This window comes from Aethalodelphis obliquidens, unplaced genomic scaffold (genome assembly GCF_003676395.1).
Source record: "Aethalodelphis obliquidens isolate GAN/ISIS:26980383/991018 unplaced genomic scaffold, ASM367639v1 scaffold7, whole genome shotgun sequence".
In the NCBI taxonomy this organism is placed as follows: domain Eukaryota; kingdom Metazoa; phylum Chordata; class Mammalia; order Artiodactyla; family Delphinidae; genus Aethalodelphis; species Aethalodelphis obliquidens.
Window position 1 is genome coordinate 33,239,382 of NW_020837951.1, and position 22,054 is coordinate 33,261,435.

Below are 22,054 nucleotides of genomic sequence, written 5' to 3' on the forward strand. Positions count from 1 at the left end.
CAAGAATATAGCCAGAGCCTGTGGGGGAGCAAGAGCTGGGACAAGAGCACCCAGACAAACACAGGACTTGGATCTAACCTGCCACTGTCTCTTGCTCCCCGCAGACAGCAGGGAGGTGAAGGTGGGAGAATACAATGCTGTGGCTGACACACTGGAGATCATCAACGACACCATTAAGTTCCAAGGTAAGGCAGGTGGACTTCTCAGAGGAGGGGGCCTGCTCAGGTGCTCCCAGGCCTGCATATTGTTGAGGGTTGTGGATGAGCTCAGAGTCCTTGGCTCTGTGGGGAAGAGGGAACATCCTCTCCTCTCAATCCATGCACTCGCTCACTGAGGACAGGATACCATCACCACATGGGAGCTGGGTTCCAGCCCCTGGGATGGGGCACTCGAATTTGCATGGAGTGCTGGCTCTCACCAAAGCGTCTGTGTTTAAACTGTTGAATGGCCAGAAGTAATTCTTTTTATGTGTGGCCCAACTAAATTTTCCTGTGTCACCTCCTCAGAAAAGACATGGATGGGCTGGTAATAAGGCCTCTCCACTTGCTGCTCTTCCTGGAAAACCATTCCCTCTCTTCTGCTGGAGAACTTCTCCTCAACATCGAGACCCAGATCAAATGACACCTGCTCTGTTCAGCCTTCCCTGATGCCCCCCAACTGAGTTAACGGCTCTCTTCTCTTTGCTTCCACAGTCTTTTGTCTCTGCTTTTCTTATGGCCTCTGTCTCTTTGCATTGAAATTAGTAGGTTATTGGACCATGAGCTCCCTGACTGGATCCTATTTGAGTTTAAATTCCTGGCACCAGCCAGGGTCTGGCACATGTTGGGGGCTCAGTGATACGTGATGAAAAAATAATACATGATTGATCAAGTAAATGAATGAGTGGGTGGGTGAATTAAATGAATGAAAGGGTGAGCATATGAGTCAGTGAGGAACTGGGTGGATGGATGGGTGGGTGGGTGGGTGGATGGATGGATAGACGGACAGCCTCATCACGGGGTGGCTGTGGAGGAAGCTGCCATGCCCATAGCATCCAGATGCTGCTGCTTTGAATCCACTGGGAATGCAAAGAACAGACAGCTGGCTTTCTGCACCTGGAGCTCCTTCTTAAATCCAAGGCCACCAAAGAAGGCTCTCCCATGAACCATTTGGTTAGATTTTGGATCTGTGGGATTCCAGAAAGCTCCAGGTGGCCTCAAAGAGGAGGTGTGGTCTTCACAGTCCCACCTGAGGGAGCTGTCACCAAGACCGTAGTCATCTATTACCTCATGGAGCCACAGAAAAATTCTGAAAGTGGGTGGATAAGTCCTGTCATCCCTGTTGTACAGATGAGAAAAGGGATCAGAAAACTCCAAATTCACACAGCCTGTGAGAGGCAAGGCCAATTCTAACCATGGGAGTCTGATCCCCAAGATAGGGCTATTTGCTCCTGGACGCAGGAGATCTGGGTTTGCTGAATAAGAATTCTGGGTTTACAAATTGAAAGAAAAATTCAAACAAAATAAATAAGAGACACAAAACAGAACTGAGAGGAAAAACATAAATAAAAAAAAAACCCAGCCAGGAAAATAGCTAGTTATAGTTAGGAAGCACGAGGCCAGGATAACACTGAGGCAGCAGCTGTTCCAGGCTTGCCTCCTGCTTCTCAGAGCTTCCCTGCACCGCCCGGAGGGTGGATAACCAGTCTCTGGACCCAGAGCCGAGCCAGGACACCTGGGCAGAACCCAGCTCTCCTGTCCACACCCTGCCTGGGTTCAACTCTCACCCAGACCCCTGCACCAGCCCCCCATGGGTTTTACCCACCCATCACCAGTCTAACCCCCTCAAGTCCATTCTGCCCTCAGTTGTCATGTCACACTGAAGAGGCCCACACAGTCCCCATTGCTCACAGCGAGGGGCCTCTCCCTGGGGTGGTTCTAAGACCTCCAGGAGGGGACCCCACCCCACTTCTCTGCCTGCTCTTTCAGGTCTCCCCAGCCAAACTGCTGACATTTCTGCAAATGTGCGGAGACTTCACCATGCCTTCGCCTGTGCTGGGCCGTCTGCCCAGAATGCCCTTTCTTCCATGTCTTCCTAGTAAACAGCCAACTACTTATCTTCCTGTCAAGACTCAGCTCCCACATCATCTCCATTCTGTAGCCTTTCCTGACCCCATCTGGCGGAACTGCACTCGGCCGCCTGTTTCCTGCTCAGGCCTCCCTGGGCCTGATGTTCGCACACCACCTGGACCCCATCGCTAGAGGCACTTTGCATAGTGATTAAGGCACAGGCTTCAGGACTAGGCAGATCTGGGTTCAAATCTGTCCAGCTTTGCTACTTACTAGCTATAAAAGCCACTTAACACCTAAAAAAAAGTTCCCTCACCCCATAAAATGGGAGTAATCTTCTCTACCCATGAGACTCTTAGATCAAGTGAGAAAATCTCTATTAAAGTGCTCAGCTCATGGTAAGCATTCAATAAGTGTGCTTGCTACTGCCTTTTTTTTAAAAAAAAAAACATGGCTAGTGTGTAAGTTCCCTGAGGACAGGAACTGTGTCTTGCTTATCTTTGAATCACTGGTGCCCCACACCAGGCCTGACAGTTGGAAGGTGATTATCAATGATGATGCCCATCATTAATGAGGATGAATGAAGGAAGGATGGTGATGAATGGATGGATGAAGAATGAATGAATGGATTGGGTGGGGAGCAAGAAACAGGACTGCTGCTGTTACTAACACTTCTGATGAGCTGTTACCATTTGGCTTCCATAATGACTTAGCTAAGATGCACAGTGAGAAGGTGCCATTTTGGGGGAAGACAAGGTGGAAAAAGAGATGCTGATTTTCTGAAGTTGTTTCTACACAAACTAGTGGTTATAGTAGTCACATAACCTTTGATCCAAATCTAGCCCCCTTGCTTAGTGCCCAAAGAGGAGCTTATTTCCACCAAGAACTCATGGGCACTCACAGCTCTTGTGTTGGGGATCCAGAAGGTGCCTAATGCAGCCCAGGCTATGTGGGGGGAGAGGGGAGGAGGACAGGGAGTGGGAGGAAAAATGTCCAGGTGTTGAGCTTTTATTTCTGGAAGCAAGAGATGGTGTTACCTGTATCACCTTGAGTCTGCTTTTGCCCTGACTTGCGGCCCTTGAGGCCACTCTTACAGTGTTACTTTGCATGTAAGTGCTTAATGCTTTACATTAACCAAGCCAGCGGGTTTCTAGCTGTTTTTGAACCTGACAGTTCCCTCTACTGCTTAGATGATTCAGACTCTTTTTATCCACTGATTGTTTCCAAACACATTTGAACTTGCTAGCGGAGTTTTTTAAACAGATGTGCAGGGGAGTTCTCAATCCCTGCCACCACATCTGCCCATCCTCTGCCTGTCTCCTGGGAATGGAGGCATAACCTAGGTTGGCACCCGTGGCACAGCTGTGGTGGGGTCATTGTGACCCCTGGTGGGTCTCCCAGGTTTGGCCACTCTTGAACATCTGACCGATTCCACACTGGAGGGAAAAGCTTCAAAGTGTCACAGTTCCACAGCAGAAACCTGACCTGAAATAGCAGCTGAGAAAAAAGGGATCTGCAAGAACCAAGAGGTGGGCAGGTGAGGAAAAGGGTGTCCCTGCATCTTTCCTCCCAAACCAGCCTGTACCTGGTAAATCAGGACAATTTGCCACCATCCATAAAGATGAGTTTGCTCTGAGGCCCTCAGGTCTCCCCCAGGTGCCCTTGAAGAATGAGCAGAGACATCTCTACAGTCACACAGCGGGATGGAATCCCACAGTTTCTGTCCAGTCCTGGCACAGCAGGGAGGGGAAGGCATGCCAGTAGCTTCTGCCTCCCACAGTAAGTCTTATGAAAATGGAAAACCAGAAAGAGCTTTTATAGCATAATGACCTTGAGGCAGAAAATCCGCAGCCAGAGCACATATATGTCTCCACGGAATTGACAGGCAAGGTTTCCACCCTGTTGAGGGGTGGCCATTATCATGTGTTAGCGCAGAGTCCTTGAGAGCCCAAGCCAAGTTCCTCACCCCAAAGACAACCAATGGTACCTACTCACAGCACCCAGCCCTGCGCCTTCTAAGCCACTGGTACCTTTGGGGAATAAATGGCGATGGGTTTTCAACATGGTAATTAGACCAAATTCTAGTCTTCTAATGGCGATTAAATGCATCACAAATCCCTTATTGATTCTGTTTAGAGAAAGAAATAAGTCCTGGCTTAGGCTCCCTACTGGCCAACCGCTGGAGCCCGCTCACCCAGTGACGTGTCCTGCACAGTTTGTGCACAGGTGGCGGGTGTCAAGGGCATCCAGGCAAGGATGTTCTCGGGGACTGACTGTGCGCTGAGCTCAGCTGATGCCTTTTTCTTGATCTTCTAGGATCTGAACCACCAAAAGACAAGACCATTGTCCTGGAACAGCTTCGTAAGATCTCCCTACCTCTCTACAGCATCCTCTCCGCCCTTACCATCCTGGGAATGATCATGGCCAGCGCTTTTCTCTTCTTCAACATCAAGAATCGGAATCAGAAGTAAGTCACTCATGCCCTCCTCTTGGATAGTGCTTTCTGGGTAGACAAGCCTCACAGACAAAGTGTAGGAGCATCACGTAACACGTTCTCCAGGGGCACAGAAGTTACTAGGGCAGTTTCTCCAGGGACACAGAAGTTACTAGGGCAGTTTTCCAAAGTGTGCCGCTTAGTTACTGGGATGTCATTAGATGTTTCATGTGAGTGTGTGTGTGCACGAGCGTGCGCGCGCGCACACACACACACAGGCAGGAGCACTGCTTGCACAGGAAGTCTGGCTTAAACAAAATTGAAGGGTCCAAGTCCACAGGTCTTCTTGGAATTTTGGCCATGCATGTGCACTGTGTGGTGGTCCAGGAGGAGAAATATAGAAGCAGAATTCCCCAAACGTCTTTTCCCCACCCACCAGCATCTTCAGGAAGCACTGCCAGAGGGAGATCACTGAGTTCAGTAAGGACACTTCCCATCCATACAGCATATCACAGCCCAGGAAGCGCCTCCTTCATCATCTCGGTTGACCCTCGAATAAGACCGCAATTGCACATGAGAGTGCCGGCTCGATGTCGGAGGGCTGGAGAGCCCTGTCTGAGACCGCACTGCTGCGTGTAGCAGAGCCTATCCCCTGGGTTTCTGGCCTTGATCCCTTTTCCCCCACGCGTGCCCTTCCCTCTCCGGAGGAGACCAACTCGCTTTCCGAGTTATTCTGGCCAGCCATGGGTAGTACGGGCCACCTCCCTGGGCAGTGGTGTTTGCCGAGCACAGCCAGCTTCTTTGGTTTCCGTAGAAATCCCTGACCCCTGCTCCCTGCCTTGTTGTGGGAGTGGCTGAGCAGGGCTCAGAGGGTGGGCCTTCACGGGGGAGAACAGCCTCGGTGCCCCCCAGAGGCGGCACGGCTCTGCTGTCGTGCCCAGAAGGCACACAGGGCGACCTCCTGGGCTGCAGGGACGAGCGCGATCCCAAGAGAAGAGGTTTTCCTTCTCTCCCTGCTTGCCAAGGAGGAACTTGGCGGCTCTAGAGCTTTTGTTGTCATTTTGGGGTTTGTTTTCTTTTTGGTTTTGGTAGCAGCTGCTTAGGTCAAACCTGTTTGCTGAAGAACAAAAAGTTGTATTCACCTGTAGTTTTATTTATCACCGATAACACAAATATTGCCTCCAAAAAAAAACTGAAGCAACTCTGATCTACTCCGTACAAGCCTTAAATGATGACCGTGCCTGTTAGCACTCGACACAAGGCCCTGGGCACGTGGTCAGCTCTTAATGTTAGATTCCCTTCCTGCAAGCTGCAGTAGTTTTTGTCATAACAACAAGTTGTCCCTGTCGTTAAGACTATACTCCTTTAATTCCTAACTACCCACTCTTGGCCTCCTGGGGGGGAATTACCATTACTCTTTCCAATAGGCTGGCTTCCCTGTGAATTTTTTTTTCAATAAATTTATTTATTTATGTATTTATTTATTTTTGGCTGTGTTGGGTCTTCGTTGCTGTGCGCGGGCTTTCTCTAGTTGCAGTGAGTGGGGGCCGCTCCTTGCTGCAGTGCGTGGACTTCTCACTGCTGTGGCCTCCCTTTGTTGCGGAGCACAGGCTCCAGGCACGTGGGCCTCAGTAGCTGCAGACGCAGGCTCAGTAGTTGTGGCTCACGGGCTTCAGAGCACAGGCTCAGCAGCTGTGGCGCACGGGCCTAGTTGCTCCGAGGCACATGGGATCTTCCCAGACCAGGGTTCGAACACTTGTCCCCTGCACTGGCAGGTGGATTCTTAACCACTGCGCCACCAGGGAAGTCCCTGTGTGAATTTTTTGACTGGCTTTTCAGATTAAAAAATCTACAAAGAGATAGGAAATAAATGTCACTGTGGTTTCAAATCCCCCTCTCTTCTATCTTCCTTAATGCTACTCATCCTTTAAGGTCTACCCCATCCAGGAAGCCTGCCTCAGTTCTGGCCTCTCCCCTCCTTGCTTCCTATGGTAATAAGAATGAAGGGGCCTTAGCGGTTCATGGTTTATGAAAGGACCTTCAGGGACCCAGTTCCCTCTCAGCTTCACATGTGTCCTAGGCAGTGGTATATGTGCTTTTATAGGTGAGGAAACTCAGTCGGCTAATTGACATGCCAAGGGTGTACCTCATGAGGTCACAGGGGTGCTTGCTGGACTCAGGGCTTCCAATTCAAAAGCCCATGAGGGGTCCACAATTTACAGCCGGCTTTTTATCTCTCTACTACTTTGACACTGAATTTTTAAATGTGAAGGGATTAATAGAACTGCAGAATGCAAAAGAAAATGCTCAGGGAACAACTGACCATAATTACAATCTGCAAAAGAGCACCTGGACCATGGGGGCACCTGAAAACCCAAGACATTCTGAACAGATTGTGCTGGGGGAGCCAGACACATCTGAGAGTAAATTCCAGCTGGCTGATGGTTTAACACAGCCTGGTGAAGACAGGGGGAGGATGGGGGTGGGGACTCCATTGTCCATCTCCATCACCTGGTACCGGGAGGTACCATGCGCGTGGCCCTCTTTGTGCTCAGGACAGTCCATCACTGTGGAAGGTTGCTGAACATAGATTAGGATTCTCTAGATTTGGCTGTCTTCCCAGCTCCAGCCAAAAAAAAACTGTTGACTTAACATCTTTGTGTAAACTAAAAATTAATGGTTGAAGAAGCCGGCAATACAAGCTGTCCCCAGAGAAGTGATAGGTGAACTTGACTGAGAAGACAGGAAAATCAACAACTAGAAATCGATAGCATCGCGGTCCTATAGTGAGGGGGAAACAGCCCATCAGAGGAAGCACAGTCTTGGGGAGGGGGCAGTGAAGGAAGCCAGGGTTTCCATTCTTCTCTCCCTCTCTAGCCTTGGTGACAAGATATGCATTCAGAAAATATTTGCTGCAGGAGTAGCTAAATTAACAGTTCTGCTAACTATAGTATCTCTTTCTTTTGTCAGGCTGATAAAGATGTCAAGTCCGTATATGAACAACCTTATCATCCTCGGAGGAATGCTTTCCTATGCATCCATCTTTCTCTTTGGCCTGGATGGGTCCTTTGTCTCTGAAAAGACCTTCGAAACCCTTTGCACCGTAAGTCATTCTGCGCATTCCAGTGGTTTGTGATACAAGGTTTTCTTGGTGACCACAATCACCAAAAACACAGATACAAACCCAGAACTGCGTGAAAATACATGAACAGGCAGCAGACAACTTGTTCAGCCATTCAAGCAGTCCAACAGGGCAGCGTGGTATAGCTTTCAGACCAGAATGGACTTAAGTATTGCCTGTAAAATTAAGAGCCTGGATTTAACAGGCTGTTGCTAGAAGACAGCCCACTGAGAATGATTGAATAACCTAGAAAAGCAAGGGAGAAAAATGCCCACCCAGGCACTGTGCCTGGGGTCAGAGTCAGGGCTGTGTAAGAAGGAACAAGTCTGCCCACCAACCTTGACGGCCATCACAGAATATAAGGAGAGATGTTTGTATGGATGACTTTGAGTTGTACAGAAAAGATCGCTTTCCTTATTCTCTATTTAACAGCAGTGTTTCTCAACCCTTTTTTTGCTAATTGCCCCCATAAGGAGCCTTTTTAGGCTTTTTTTCTTTCTAATTATCCCTTCTTGAAATTTCAATACCAAAGATATACTGTATTTCTGTTTATGTACTGTATATATACCTATAGTTTCTATATAAAAGAGTAATAATTTTTCACATTCAAGAACCAGTGTTGTCCCCCTTGGGAACTATATCACCCCCATTGAGAATGCATATATTTAAGGAAGCCCAAAACCGTGTAATTTATTTACTATATTTTAGCAATGTTGTTTTGAAAATTAATTAACATGTTTAAAAATGTTGTTGCCTAGTTATTGTTGTTATTAGTTGTTTTTCTTTTTAAGGAGTTTGTACGTTAGCAGTTAGCAATTGTGTAGAACTCAGTTGAAAGTATCATTGGCTTACTTTTTAGGATAAGGATGGCCAGTTGGGATTTATTTCTGGACTTTACTGTGATCTCTCAGAACTGTGTTAGACATGCAGTAATTCATCCAATTCCCCGCCTGGAGGACCAGAGCTAGAAGGGATGGTCAAAGGATCAGTGTTGACCAGATTAATCCAAAAGCAACTCTTTTGTTGTTGCTGTTTTCTATTAAGGTGTTAAGAGCAACGTAGGCCCTTTTTTGGAAAGCAGTCTCTTTTAGATTATATTTGCTGCTCTGTAGTCTCAGTGTCGCCCACTACTGGACGATCATAAAGTAAAGGGTGGCAGTGAGGATTAAACAAGTGGAGGACCCCTTAAATGTGCTGCAGGTCACCACCCACACCTTGGACTTTCAGGACTGCACTGGGTCTGTCAACTTAAAAAACATGCGCAACGTGAGAATCGTGAGTTAAGTTTTATTTGGGACAAAATGAGGACTATAGCCCGGGAGACAGCATCTCAGATAGCTCTGAGAAACTGCTCCAAAGAGGCAGCGGGGAAGGTCAGTATATATGTGATTTCGGTGAAGGGGGGAGTACGTGCAACCAAGCACAGATTTTTTGCAGGAGGTTACTGCTAGTCATGAGGAGCAGACGTTACCATGAAGGATTTTAGTGCTTTTCTAGATATGAGGAGATATAAGAATTGGAATCATAAAATTGGCTCCTAAAAATATCTAACTATCTGAAGACCTGTTCTGCCAGGTTTTCCCAGAGCACAGAGTGCCTCATTCCTGCTCTCCACCCTGAGCTCCTTTCAGGGGGTATTGAAAGTCAGCAGCTGCAGCAGCACATGATTTAATCCTTGTAGAGGTGGATGGCAAGTGCCAATTTGTAGTTGACAGATCCCCAGACTCTGGGACAGCCCGTGGACTGGAGGGAAGTCCCTGGAGCACGTGGTGATGCTCCCCTGATTCCTGCAGATGATGACACCGGACTGACTCTTGTTAATAGCCAGCTTCAGCATGAATTGTCAAGCAAATGAGATGTCCCCAGAACTCGTACTTTGTTTGAAAGGTTCCACTTGAGAAGTGCGTGTTCAAGTCCCCAATACCCCAGGGGGTCCCTGGGGTGCTCAGGCATCCTTCCTCTCTGGGGCGGACCTGGAGGGCAGTCAGGCCCCACGTGCTCCAGAGCTCACCTGATTCAAGCTTCCTACTCAGAGTTTTTTATTCTGCCCCGTTTCACTCTGCCCTTCTGGGGGTTAAGGAGGTGAAGTCGAGTCACAAGTCCCCCACGTGCCTGGCATCAGAGTGCCGGAGTCAGCTTCCGGAGAAGCTGAGCCGCTCAAAAGTCCCTGTGGGTGTGGGTTAGCAGTTTGTGCCCTCAGAAGTGTGACCCTCTGGCACAAGGATGGTGACCGCAGCTTGTGTCTCGCTCGCTAGAGACGGTGTGAAGCGCTTGAGGTCCCCTTCAGTTCTGCATCAGCACGACTTCTGTGCCCTGTGGGGCCTTGTGAGCTCATGGGTGCCATGTGTGTCTGTGATCAGCTTTCCTGGGCAGTAGTGTGGCCCGAGGGAGGGGCTGCTCCCAAGGCACCCTGAAGAAGCTAAGCGAGGGGTTTCCCTCTTCCCTCTGTCCCTGGGACGCCCTCCCCAAGTTTGAGGAGACCATGACAACGGCAATAATGAAAATGGCTCCAGGGGCCGGGTTGGTGGCTTCTCATTTACACGGCGCTCTGATCTTTTGGTGGCTCCCCGAGAGCTGAGGGGCCCACCTTGATCTACTGGCCGAGAATCACGGGGGCAGAGCTCCGCTTGGGCCCCTCCCAGCTCCTTGTCGCCGGCTCCTGCCACCTGGGAATGCATCCACTGGCCCGAGGTCCCATCTTGGGTGCAGAGACATGAGGCCCAGCCCTTGGAGAGTCTCTCCCTCCCAGAAGGGAATTCCTGCCATCTCACCATGCTCACGAGCCAAAGGCCGTCAGAGCACAGGTGCTTCCTGGAGTTTGCCCCGAATCCTACAGACACTGGGTGACGCAGGCTAGGGAGCCCAAACGAGGGCATCCCCACACCCGGGTGTTTTCTCTTAATGAAGCCTGACATTCTGTTCTGGGAGTCGTGCTCATTTGCGTGAGGGGAAGGCTGTCCTGGGAAGCCTGGCAAGGCGGTATGAATAAATCATAAAGCGCTTTACAAATCAGCATTAGCTGGAACATGAGGGCTCTGAAGATGTTAGGGCCTGGTTCTCCCCACCCTGAAGATTCATTTATTTGCAGTCGGGGCTGTTTCAGAGGCTCTGCAAGGGGAAGCCCACATTCGTGACTGTGGAGAAAAGGCATAGATTAACTAGTGTGGATTGAATTGGGTCAGCACAAATGTGTGCGTGGCTAAGACCGGGGTCACTTATTTAATCATCCCCAATATTGATTGCTCAGGAAGGGGAACCAAAAGCTCTTAAATTAAGAGCCTAAGTGCACCCCAGTGGGTGCAGTGTGGGTTGTCCACCTGCTATTCCAGAGGGGTTGTGGCTCCTTTGTTTCACTTGGCGCCTTGGATTGTGTACTTTCTGGGCCTAGGAGGCCCCCAGTGCAGTGAGCACAGGTCTTCAACAGCCTGGGTTTGACTCTCGCCCCCTACACGTACTACCTCCGGACTGTGGAAGTGACTTAGCCTCTCTGGGCCTCAGTTTTGTCGCCTGTGAAATGAGCACAACAAATCCCTATGCGGAACTGTGGTGTGGGCTAAATGAGACCATTCAGAGGAGCCACCTGGAGTGTAAGGCAAGTAACGGGGGAGTGGGCAACTTTCTACCTGCCACGGTATAATCTCCTGGTGTCCCACACTGTTTCTGTAGGAAATCTCACAGGACAAGGGACAAGGTGGATCATGAAGCCAGCTTCAGACGTGGAGCAAGAGAAAGCACAGTTCAGTCTGTTCTGCTGCCATATGAATGCCACTTTTTTCCCTTTTAGTTTTCAATATAGAAACTAAACACAGTGATAAACAGTAAACACCACCTCAGGAAGAAACCTGTGACGATCACGGGATTATGCCTCTCTAGGGGCTGTGCCTCTGCTCAGAAGGGCCGTTATAACTCGGACAGCGGGGTGGGTACATGTGTGAGCATGTGTACACACACTCACACACACACACAGAGCTAGGGAAGCAGTCACACTCAGTTCCCATCCCCCACTCCCTCTGACCCTTTCTGGCATCTTCCCAGCCTAGTTCCAGCGAGTCTTGCAAACAGCACGCAGCTATACCGTGCTGTCTCCCTGGACACTGAGTGGGTAGTGTAATCACCATAGCAACATGGCCCCTGTGGGCACGAAGCTGCCTATGAGGACAGTGCTGGGCGTGGGCCAGAGCCCCCATGCCAGGGGGATGGGAGGGCCCTCACACTCACTTATGCAGCTCAGGAATCCCAGCCCCTGGCAGCCCAGAGAGGGAGCGAGGTGGGTGGGGAAGAGAAAAGGTGCTCGCCTTCCTTGTGGAATCCTAGGCAGAAACCCCAGCAGGAGCGTGGAGGGGTAAGAAGGGACTCTGCAGTGAGGACGAGAAGACCCAGGTGGGCCTTTGATCCAGTGCAGGTCTCAACAGCTCCAGGAGCATTCAGGGCATTTCTGGGCGTGGAGGTGGTCAGCAGTACCATGTGAGCTCCCCAAGCCTGTGCCCTCATAAAATTCAGCATTCTCTGCTGTGATTTACCTTGGGCCAGCAGCCAGGTGAAGCCTTTCCTTCAAATCCCCATAACCACCTGACAAGGCAGGGTTCACTGTCCCCGCTTCACAGGAGAGAAAACCGAAACTCAGTCATACATGGCTAGGTGGCAGGACCAAAGTATGGAACTAGCTCTGTCGGACTACAAAGATGTCTGGACATTTCATTCATTTTTTTAAGAAATATTTTGATTCTTTGTTAGCGGGTTTATACCAGGAAAAACAGGTCAACTAAATTCTTAGGAATGTGGGCAATATTTATCTCAACCAAAATTTTTGTCTGTTCACATTTTTTTAAATTGGAATATAACTGGTATCCGCAGGGGATTGGTTCCAGGAAACCCCGCAGATACCAAAATCCGAGGATGTCCAAGTCCCTTATATAAAATGATGTAATATTTGCATAGGTTATAAGCAATCCTCCCATATACTTTAAATCATCTCTAGATTACTCATAATACCTAATACAATGCAAATGCTATGTAAATAGTTGTAAATCCAATGTAAATGATATGTAAATAGTTGCTGGTGTGGCAAATTCAAGTTTTGGGTTTTGGAACTTTCTGGAATTTTTTTTTTTTTGCGTTATGCGGGCCTCTCACTGTTGTGGCCTCTCCCATTGTGGAGCACAGGCTCTGGATGCGCAGGCTCAGCAGCCATGGCTCACGGGCCCAGCTGCTCCACGGCATGTGGGATCTTCCCGGACTGGGGCACGAACCCATGTCCCCTGCATCCCCTGCAGGCGGACTCTCAACCACTGCGTCACCAGGGAAGCCCAGCCCTGGAATTTTTATAAAAATATTTTCAATTTTCTCCCTGTTGGTTGAATCCGTAGATGTGACCCACAGAAACGGAGACCTACTGTAATTCACATACCATAAAATTCACCCTGTTAAGGTGTATAATTCAGTCATTTTAGTATATTTATTCATTCATTTTTGATACATCCCCAAAGTATAGCATAGTGCCTGGCATATAAGAGAATTTCAGCCAGAATGCTTGCATTCAAATCCTTAGCTACACTACTTCCTGCTGTGTGACTTGAAGTTAGTTAACATCTCTGAGCTTTAGTTTACTCCTCTGTAAAATGGGCATACTCGCAGGATTGTGAGGGTTAAATGAGACAGTGCATGTAAAGCGCTTAGTGCCTGCCACATAACAAGATTCAGTAAATGCTAGCCATTATCATTATGAATGAATGAATGAATGAGTGAATGATGGGACTGTGTCTGAATAACTGTGTTCACCTCTGGACACAGCTAAGAGAGATACTAATAAAGCAGAGCAAACTTGGCATGAAGAAGAGGCTGGAAAACTGGGGTTGATGCTGGTTGATTGCACGTAGGTATGTCCATGGCAACTTCCAGCTTTACATGTCCTTGCTCTGCTAGATCTGGGTCGGGGACAGACTCAGGGCCTAAGTCAAAGCCAAGCTGCTGTACCTCAGCCACCTTGAGTGCTGAAAGGGGCCTCAGGGCAGGCTGCGAGGGAGGTAAGAATGACGCAGGTGGGATCTCTTGGACATGAGTCCCCAGTCACTGGAATCTGATGTGAGAACTAGGAGAAGCCAGTTCAGCCCAGGGCTGCTCTGATGGAAGCACCGAGGAGCGTGGCTCAGCTTTATCTCCCAGCTGCCTCCACTTGCTGAGATTCCTGACTCCTTTATTTTTTTTACCTTTTATTAGAGTACATATACACGTACACATTTCATAAGCGTATAGCTCAATGAATTTTCATAAACTGGATTCAGCTGTGAATCCAGATCAAGAAACAGGCCATTACCAGCATCCCAGAAGCCCTTCCTACCCGCTTCCAGGTACTATCTGCACCCCCCTCCCAAGAGTAACCACCGCCCTGACTTCTGCCCACACAGACAGTGCTGCTCAAAGGGCACGTGAATCACCTGGAGACCTTGGTGAGTGCAGATTTCGGCTCAGCGGGTCTGGGGTGGCCGGAGGTGCCGCAGCTCTAACAAGCTCTGAGGTGATGCTGACGCTGCATCCACAGACCACGCTTAGAGTATGAGGTCAAGATTAGAACCCATGCTTATGTTTGAGTTTGTCTCCTGGAGACTGATGATATAAGGAAATGGAAGCACCAGAAACTCTGTCCCGTGAGAATCAGCAAGGCCTGTTTGGGCAAGTTAGGAAAGGCGATGCTAGCCTTCCACCCTGGAATCTCAGGAAGCAGGACCTTCACAGGGTGGAGTGCTGGGTTCTGGATCCTGAAGCGTGCTCTCAGCCATCCACCCTGCTCACAAGAGGTATAGGAATGAGCTCCGGATAGGCAGCAGCTGGGAAGGGATGGAATAGTGGGGGTCCGGATACTGGATTTGGAAGCACAACGTCCTCTTCCAGCCCTCCCAGAGATGCTAGGATCTTATAACTCTGACTCAAAAGGCAAAGGCTACCTGGGAACACCCAACTGGCCTCCCAGTAAGTTCAAGAGTGGTAGGAATTAGTGATGTTTTCAAGTAAAAGGCCATAAATGTCTGTGATATTTTTTTGCTTGGTGATTTTTTTTTTTTTTTTTTTTGAGACAGTTGAGAGAGAATCTGATGTAAAACTGTGGTTTGGGGGCTATTTCAGCATGTGATCCCATGTTGTTGTGGCTGGCCATATGGTAAAGTGCTTTGTGATTTCAGAAGGTAGCAGGAAAGCTGGGCCAGGGGATGCCCACAGGGTTTGATGGTTACCTTTCCTGGCAGATTTAGATCAACTTAGGGATGTGGCTGAAGGAGCTGGTGTTGGCAAGGCCTGTTTGGGCCAATTAGGGTCCTGGACAGGCCACAGCCTCCCCACCCCCATCTCCTTTGTTCTTAGCCATCCAGGGTCTTCAGTTGTGAAGGGCTCCCTAGACCTCTGGCTTGCAGAGGAGGGGGCTGAGGAGGGTGCCAGGGGTGCCCCAGACCCTCCAGCAAATGTACAGATGATGTCCCCCCATCCCACACACCCTCATGTGGATTACTGCAAGCCCCAGCCCTTGTCTTATAATTCATTCATGTGGTAACATTTCCCAGGTACCTACTGTGTATGAGGGTCTGCAGGCACAGAGCTGGACACAGATCACTGCCCTCGGGGAGTTAGCGTAGATGGGAAGATGGGAAGATGTAGTTAAATAACTCCCATTCGGTGTGTTCTATGCTCTGATGGAGACAGGCCTAGGGGAGGGAGTGGAGGGACCAATCAGGGAAGGCTTAGAATAGGCGACCCCTCAGAAGGAGCTGCAGTTATTAATGGAAGTCCCGAAAGATGCTTCCTGTTTGCTCACGAAGTTCCTAGCAGCTGCAGTCTCAGTGGCACATCCATCTCTCCTTCTGATTCCAGTGCTGGAATGGCTGGAAGAAGGACCTCAGTCCTTGTCTCCTTTGAAGAAAGAATTCAGCAAAGAGACCAAGATTGTGAAATAGAGACAGTGTTTATTAGAAGCAAAGTACGTGTGGAAGAGCACACAGGCGAACTTGGAGTGTGTTGTACACAATAGGGGCAGCTTAGGTTGCTTATATGCAGGCAGTTTTCCAGTTGTCTCTGGCCAGTCATCTCGCTTGTGCCCATATTTGATCTGACGCTGGGTCCTTCCTGGTGTGCCCACACATCTCTCAGCCAAGATGCATTCCAGCACAAAGGTCTCTCGGAGGTTGGCAGGACATATTACGGGCCAGCACTTCCTCCCTCCTTTCGTGCCTCCCCTAAACTGAGGACCCCTTCTGTGCATGGGCCAGACTGGGAAATCCTATTGACCACAAGAATGAAGACATTGTGGTCACTTTGCCTTTCACCTAATCCGGGCCCAGTGCTCCAGCTGGTCTCTTATCTTGAAGTATCAGCAGGAGACCAGTTGCAGCTGCTCAGCCTGGGGCCTATACACCTCCTACCTCACTTCCTCTCCTGCCTCCACACCCACTCATCCACACCTTCAGTCCACGGAGCCGCATGGAGGTGCACGTCAGCCCCCTCCCCAGCACACACCCACACCCCCTGCTACCACTGCCCATCTTGAGAATGGTGTGCTTCCAGAAAGCTCCCTAACCTCCAGTCACTGAGGTACCTGCGAGGGTTGTGTGGGGAAGGGGAAGAAGGGCCTCCTCCTGTTTCGTTGCCTGAGCCAAGGCCACCAAGTACGGTTATGTATTTTGTGCACTGCACAAGGGTGTTGGCGTCAGGAGTGGGCGGGAACTGAATATAGCCTGCGATCTGGTCTCTGAGTCGAGTTCTTCAGCTGATAGGGTCTTAAGGAGGTGGGGGCCTTTCAGAAAGGGCCTTGAGGGGATGCCTGTTGGAAACTCCTTCTCCTAGAGAGGGTGGCTTCCTCTGATTTGCCCCAGGTCTCCTAAGATGCCCCACTTAGTACCCTTGTTTGTGCCCAGAATCTCCTGTGGGCCCTTGAATTGTTCCCCAGAAAGTTTTTGCTGTACTCTAAACTCTAAAAGGCATTTTCTATGCAGACCTTACTTAAAGGACCCTGGGTAAGACAGAATCTTCTGGAGCCATTTCTAGAGCATGCTCTTCAGAGGCATATTGCCTTGGGAAACACTCCGAATCTCTTCACCACCTCTCCCTCCAGAAAGACAGGCAGGCCCTGGAGATGCCAGGCTGAAGTCTCACCTTTCAGCTCCAGACTGTAACGCCTCAGGGTAACAGAGGTCTGGGGCTTGCTTTTAGATAGTCTGGGTCTCCCTTGCCTGCCTTCTCACTATTGATCATGTGGGGTGAACAGTCAGAATGAAACAAAAGGCCCTTTTTCGAACCTTTCTGGACAGCAGGAAAACGGCTCAGCCCCCAACATCCAGCCAACCGACAAGGCTTCCTCCAACCCAGTCATCATCAGAACAGACCTGCAAGGGAGGCTGTGTGTTCCTATTCCTGCTGGTCCCCAAAAGAGCCGTGAAAGCCCTTCACTCTGGCAAGCAGGCCTTCCCAAAATCAATTGAATGAGCAGCTAAGCAGAATTGCTCCGGGTGTAGATTTTTCTTCCATCTGGAGATGTGCTCTAATTGCTTTTTCCTTTTTCATAGTTGAGACTGAGATGGCCATTGCCTGCCTAAAATTCCTCTTCCCCATGGTTGCATGTCAGGTTGTGTGCAGAGGGGGCCAGGGGCTTTATGTCTAAGGAGAAAAAAGGAAAGACATTAGAATAAATGTGTTTAAGACTTTGGGGGAGAGAGTGAAGTAGCTGTTTGTCTTATGTTGATGAATCAGTAGAGACTTGTATTAGAGGTGATGTAATCATTAGAGAAAACAGAATCATTTGAGCCCTGCAGAACCTTCTAGGTTATTTGGCATCATAGAGCCACCCAGAAGGGAGATACTTGGGACGTCATCAAATGAAACTTCCCTCAGCACAGGAAGTGCCCCTATAACACCCTGAAATGGGGTCCTCCAAGCTCTGCTTGAATCCATGGAGTGATGGGGAGCTCACTGCCTCCCGGACAGCATATTTCGTTGCGAGGAAGGGACCACTGAGGCCATAAGCTCAGCCTTTTTTGCCATCCAGTTCTCCAATTCTGTCTGCAATCTTCCTTTCATGTGCTTGCTCAAGCTCAGCTTGCACATTTTTGGTGACAAAGATCTCATTACCACCTAAGCGGGCCCACCCAGCCCAATCACCCCCTCAGTGCTGGATCCAGAGATTTAAAGGTGGGCAGTGTAGGCCCTGCACCATCTCGTGGGAGAGGCAGGCAAGTAATCAAGTGGACATCATCTCAGAAACATGCATGACCAGCACAGCAGAAACATGCATGAGGACAGAAATCTCAGGGCGGAGGCAGCGGTGACCTCCTTGCAAGCTCTGGGAGGGGCTTCTCAGAGGAGGTGGCCCACGAATATGGATTCTGGAGGACAAATGAGAATCTGTGAAGAGCTTAGAGAGAGGATGGCATGATGAGTGGAGGAAATAGCCAGTGCCAGGCCCGCATCGTGAGCCAGTGTGATGTGTGGGGACGTTTAAGCAGCGTGGAATTGCTTGGGTGTGAAATGCTATGTGGGCAGTGGCTGGAGAGGTGTAGGTGGTGGGTGCCACACCCTGCCAAGAATCTGGAGTTTAACCTGCGGGCTCCATGGGGCAGTAAAGGGTTTAAACTCAAGGAGACTTGCTTAGATTTGCACTGGAGAACAGTCCCTCTTGGAGGTATTTGATGGGTGAGCAGCAGGTGAGGGGAGAGGCGGGAGACCAGCTGGAGGCTCCTGCAGTGGTCCGGCGAGCAGTGATACAAAAATCAGATATTGATTAAGAACCTCAGCCCTTTACATACCTTCTTTCATCTCATCCACACAACCACCCCACGAAGTCAAAGGCATTAGTTACCCCCATTTCACAGATGAGGAAACTGAGGCTCAAGGAGGTTACGTGACCTGCCCAGGTTCACGTAGATAGTGACAAAGCCAGGACTTGAACTCCTGTCAGTCTGGCTGCAGAGTCCCTGATCGTAATGACTAATCTGGATGATACCACAGGAACAGAGAGGAGGGGTGTACTAACAAGAGACATGGGAGTACGATGGTCATCAGGCATAGCCCTGGCAGCAAACAGAGCCCACCCCGGTGCTTCACAGGAAGAGACTCCAGTGAAGGGACCACCTACAGAGGTGTAGGTGGGGTTAAGGAAGAAAATACAGGTGTTGAGGCAACCGCAGGAAGCCCTCACCACTCCTAGGCCTCTTCCTGAGCCCAGAGAGGGCCAGAGCCACGTGAGGAGCCCAGCTGCCGCCAGAGACAGCACAGAAGCAGTGGCTGCAGGGAGCACATACCCCGTCTTCTCTCTCCCGGCCCCTCCCATCTCCTGATGGTGCCCTCCATCCAGCCAGAAGCCAGAGGGCAAGGGAACCTGGGAGGTGCAGGCGTGGGAAGGGCAGAGAACGGGTCTGGGGGTGGTTCAGCAGAAGGAGATGGGCCTGGGGACTGAATAGGAGAGTGAGGGTAGGGGAGGATTCCTGGGGGACTTCCAGGTCCCTAACTTGGGTGACAGGTGGATAGTGGCACCATCCCTGAGTCGGGAGGAAATGGAGCTACTCAGTGGAAGCGCTGATGGGCTCAGCTCTGGCTCTGGAGTGTGAAGGTTTTATGGGACACCTAAGTGTCACCTAGGTCTCCAGTGACAGTGGCATACGCAGGTCTGGAGCTCAGAAGAGAAATAGGAACAGGGAAAGAGATAAAGGAATTGTCAGCACAAGGAAAATGGTTGAAGCCTGAGAGTGGGAGTGATAACTCAGGGAGAGCCCTTTTAGGACAAAGAGGGTCGAGGACTGAACCCCAGGGTCCATTTCCATCTTAAAACAATGGTGGGGCTTCCCTGGTGGCGCAGTGGTTAAGAATCCGCCTGCCAATGCAGGGGACACTGGTTCGAGCCCTGGTCCGGGAAGATCCCACATGCCATGGAGCAACTAAGCCTGTGTGCCACAACTGCTGAGCCTGCGCTCTAGAGCCCGTGAGCCACAACTACTGAAACCAGTGTGCCACAACTACTGAAGCCCGCGTGCCTAGAGCCCGTGCTCTGCAACAAGAGAAGCCGCCGCAATGAGAAGCCCGCGCACCTCAACGAAGAGTAGCCCCCACTCATCGCAATTAGGGAAAGCCCACGTGCAGCAACGAAGACCAAATGCAGCCAAAAATAAAATAAATAAATTTAAAAAAAAAACGATGGTGGAGGAGTAGAGAGAGAAAACACCTCCTTTTGCACAGAGATGACCCTGAGCAGAGGCAGCCGGGGGTAGGTGGCTCTGCTGGTAAGGGTCCCACTCTCCTGCTTTCCAGAGTATTTCTTCTAGTGTTGTTTCATCATTGTCTGAAGAGCTGTCTCCAAATGGGATGTGAACCCACTGGGATCATCTTGTGGAAGAATGTATTACAGCCTTTGTTTACTTTTTTATGTAAAAAAAAAAAATGAAAGAAATTAAGCTTTACTAAGATTTAATACTCAGACTGACCCCGGGGCCCTGGCCCAGTGGGTGTGTCTGGTGGTCTCATGCAGGAACTCTCCTGAGAACGGAGTGGTTGGTCAGTCTGTGGCATGAGCCAGCCACAGGGCATTGTGTTCCGGATCCCCAGGACAACCCCCCGTCCAGCGATTCTCTAGGAGGACTCAGTATAGAATTGTACTCACAGCAATGATTAATTACAGAGGAAGAACGTAAAGCAAAATCAACAAAGTGAAAAGGCACATGGGGTGAGGTCACAGGGAATCAGGTGCAAGATTCCCAGAGCCTCTCCCAGTGGAGTCACACAGGGTGCACTTAATACCCCAGCAGCGACTCGCGACAACACACGAAATGTCTACCAGGGAAGCTCACTGGACACTCAGCCCCCAGGGTTTTTATTGGGGTCCGGTCACCTGGGTACCCTCTACTGAGCACATACCAAAATTCCAGGCTCTCAGAAGGAAAGCAGGTGTGCGCATAAATCACGCTGTTTGCACAAACCCTTCAGGCACAGAGTCACTCTTATCATTGAGGGAATGGTGGGAACCCTCCCCAAATCCAAGTTCTCAGACACCAGCCTAAGCGAACCTTGCCAGCAGGTCTTGGGCCTGCTAGGTTACCTCTTTTCTGGCCAGGCATCCTCACCCATTCTGTGCTTTCAGTTTATGGCAACATATTGCCGTTTCCAGTTGCCAGGTTAAATTTACATCATTGAGTTTTTACTAACTTAACTCACTTGTATTATTGGGTCTTAATGAATTTGACCCTACAAAATAGACAAGTGGCCCGAAAATGATTATGCCAAAGAAAATATAAGTCAAAGCAAATATAATAATGCCAAGCATATTGGAGTAATACTTTAACCCAAAATAAGAGATCTTTGTCTGCCACATTATGAGGTAGAAATAACCATATTATTTCATCTCTTACCATCCTTTTAAAAATTTCCTTGTTCTGTATATGTTCGTGTTTAAAGTTGTTTTTCTGATAGGGGGACATGATCAAAAGGGCTTGGAGACCATTGGTCTTCACAGTCATGTCAACCATTAGCTCTAAAAGTGTGTTGAAATCAGCCAGTTCTCAGGCTGGTCAGCTACTCCCCCAGTGTGCTGTCCCTTTGACAGCTGCCTCCCGGGCGGGGATGAACCTGATTGGGGTAAGGAGACTCTCTGAGGAGCAGGTGGCATGATGTGGGGGAGAGAGGGCTGGACTGGGTCAAGGCCTTGACTTCCAGGCTCAGCTCTGGAGCTGGGTGGTGTGGTTGGGAGAAATACCTTAATGCCCCGAGTCTCAGTTTCTTCATCTACAAAGGGGTTTTCTCAACTCAGTTGATGACTCCAAAATATCACTCTGGTTTTGGTGGTTGTTGTTGTTTTATTTGTTTGTTTTTATCATTGTATACTTAGTTTCTGGCCCAGTAATCCTTATTGAATGAACAGGTGAACAAATGAATGAAATGATCTGTAAGGTCCTGTACAACTCTGATAGGCTAGGAATGTGTGATTTGGTCATTGAATAAGCTCAGGTCTAAATTCCAAATAATTGGCTCCTTCCCTGTCTCTATTCTGTTACTTTTCTTCCATCCTTGTTTTATAATACGGGTAATGATGTGGCCATCCTACACCTTCTCTAAAGTACTGTGATTCGTTCTTGCCTGTCTGAAATTTTTGAAATTAAAAAAAAAAAAAGAAGAAGGTTAAGTCCTCACCCTTACCATTGTCAGCATTCACACCTCACCCATCTGTGTTTCTGAACAATCGAGGTAATGCTGTTGTCCTACCTTAGGGGGTTGGTCTTGCCATCTACCCAACCAGTTCCTATTTTTACAGATAAAATGGAAAGGGGAAATGCCTTGTCTCTGAAAAGCTAGAGAACCAAGTTGCTAGAAAGGCAGTGTGAAGGGACTCCCTGAAGGGAGCATGTCTGGGAACCTCCTACATGACTGCCTGCAGCCCTGGGCTGGATGGGAGCACTGAGGTGGGCAAACCTGCTGGGCTCTGGACACAGA

General features: G+C 49.4%; 1 protein-coding gene across 1 annotated transcript in view; it reads left to right on the top strand.

The window, feature by feature from the left end:
• Positions 1 to 22,054, top strand: part of GABBR2 (gamma-aminobutyric acid type B receptor subunit 2) — a 368,838-nt gene that overhangs the window by 280,749 nt on the left and 66,035 nt on the right. The window contains exons 9-11 of the mRNA XM_027105394.1: positions 105 to 185; positions 4,365 to 4,515; positions 7,453 to 7,585. Of these exons, the coding sequence (XP_026961195.1) occupies positions 105 to 185; positions 4,365 to 4,515; positions 7,453 to 7,585 (365 nt within the window). The remainder of the gene's footprint in view (positions 1 to 104; positions 186 to 4,364; positions 4,516 to 7,452; positions 7,586 to 22,054) is intronic.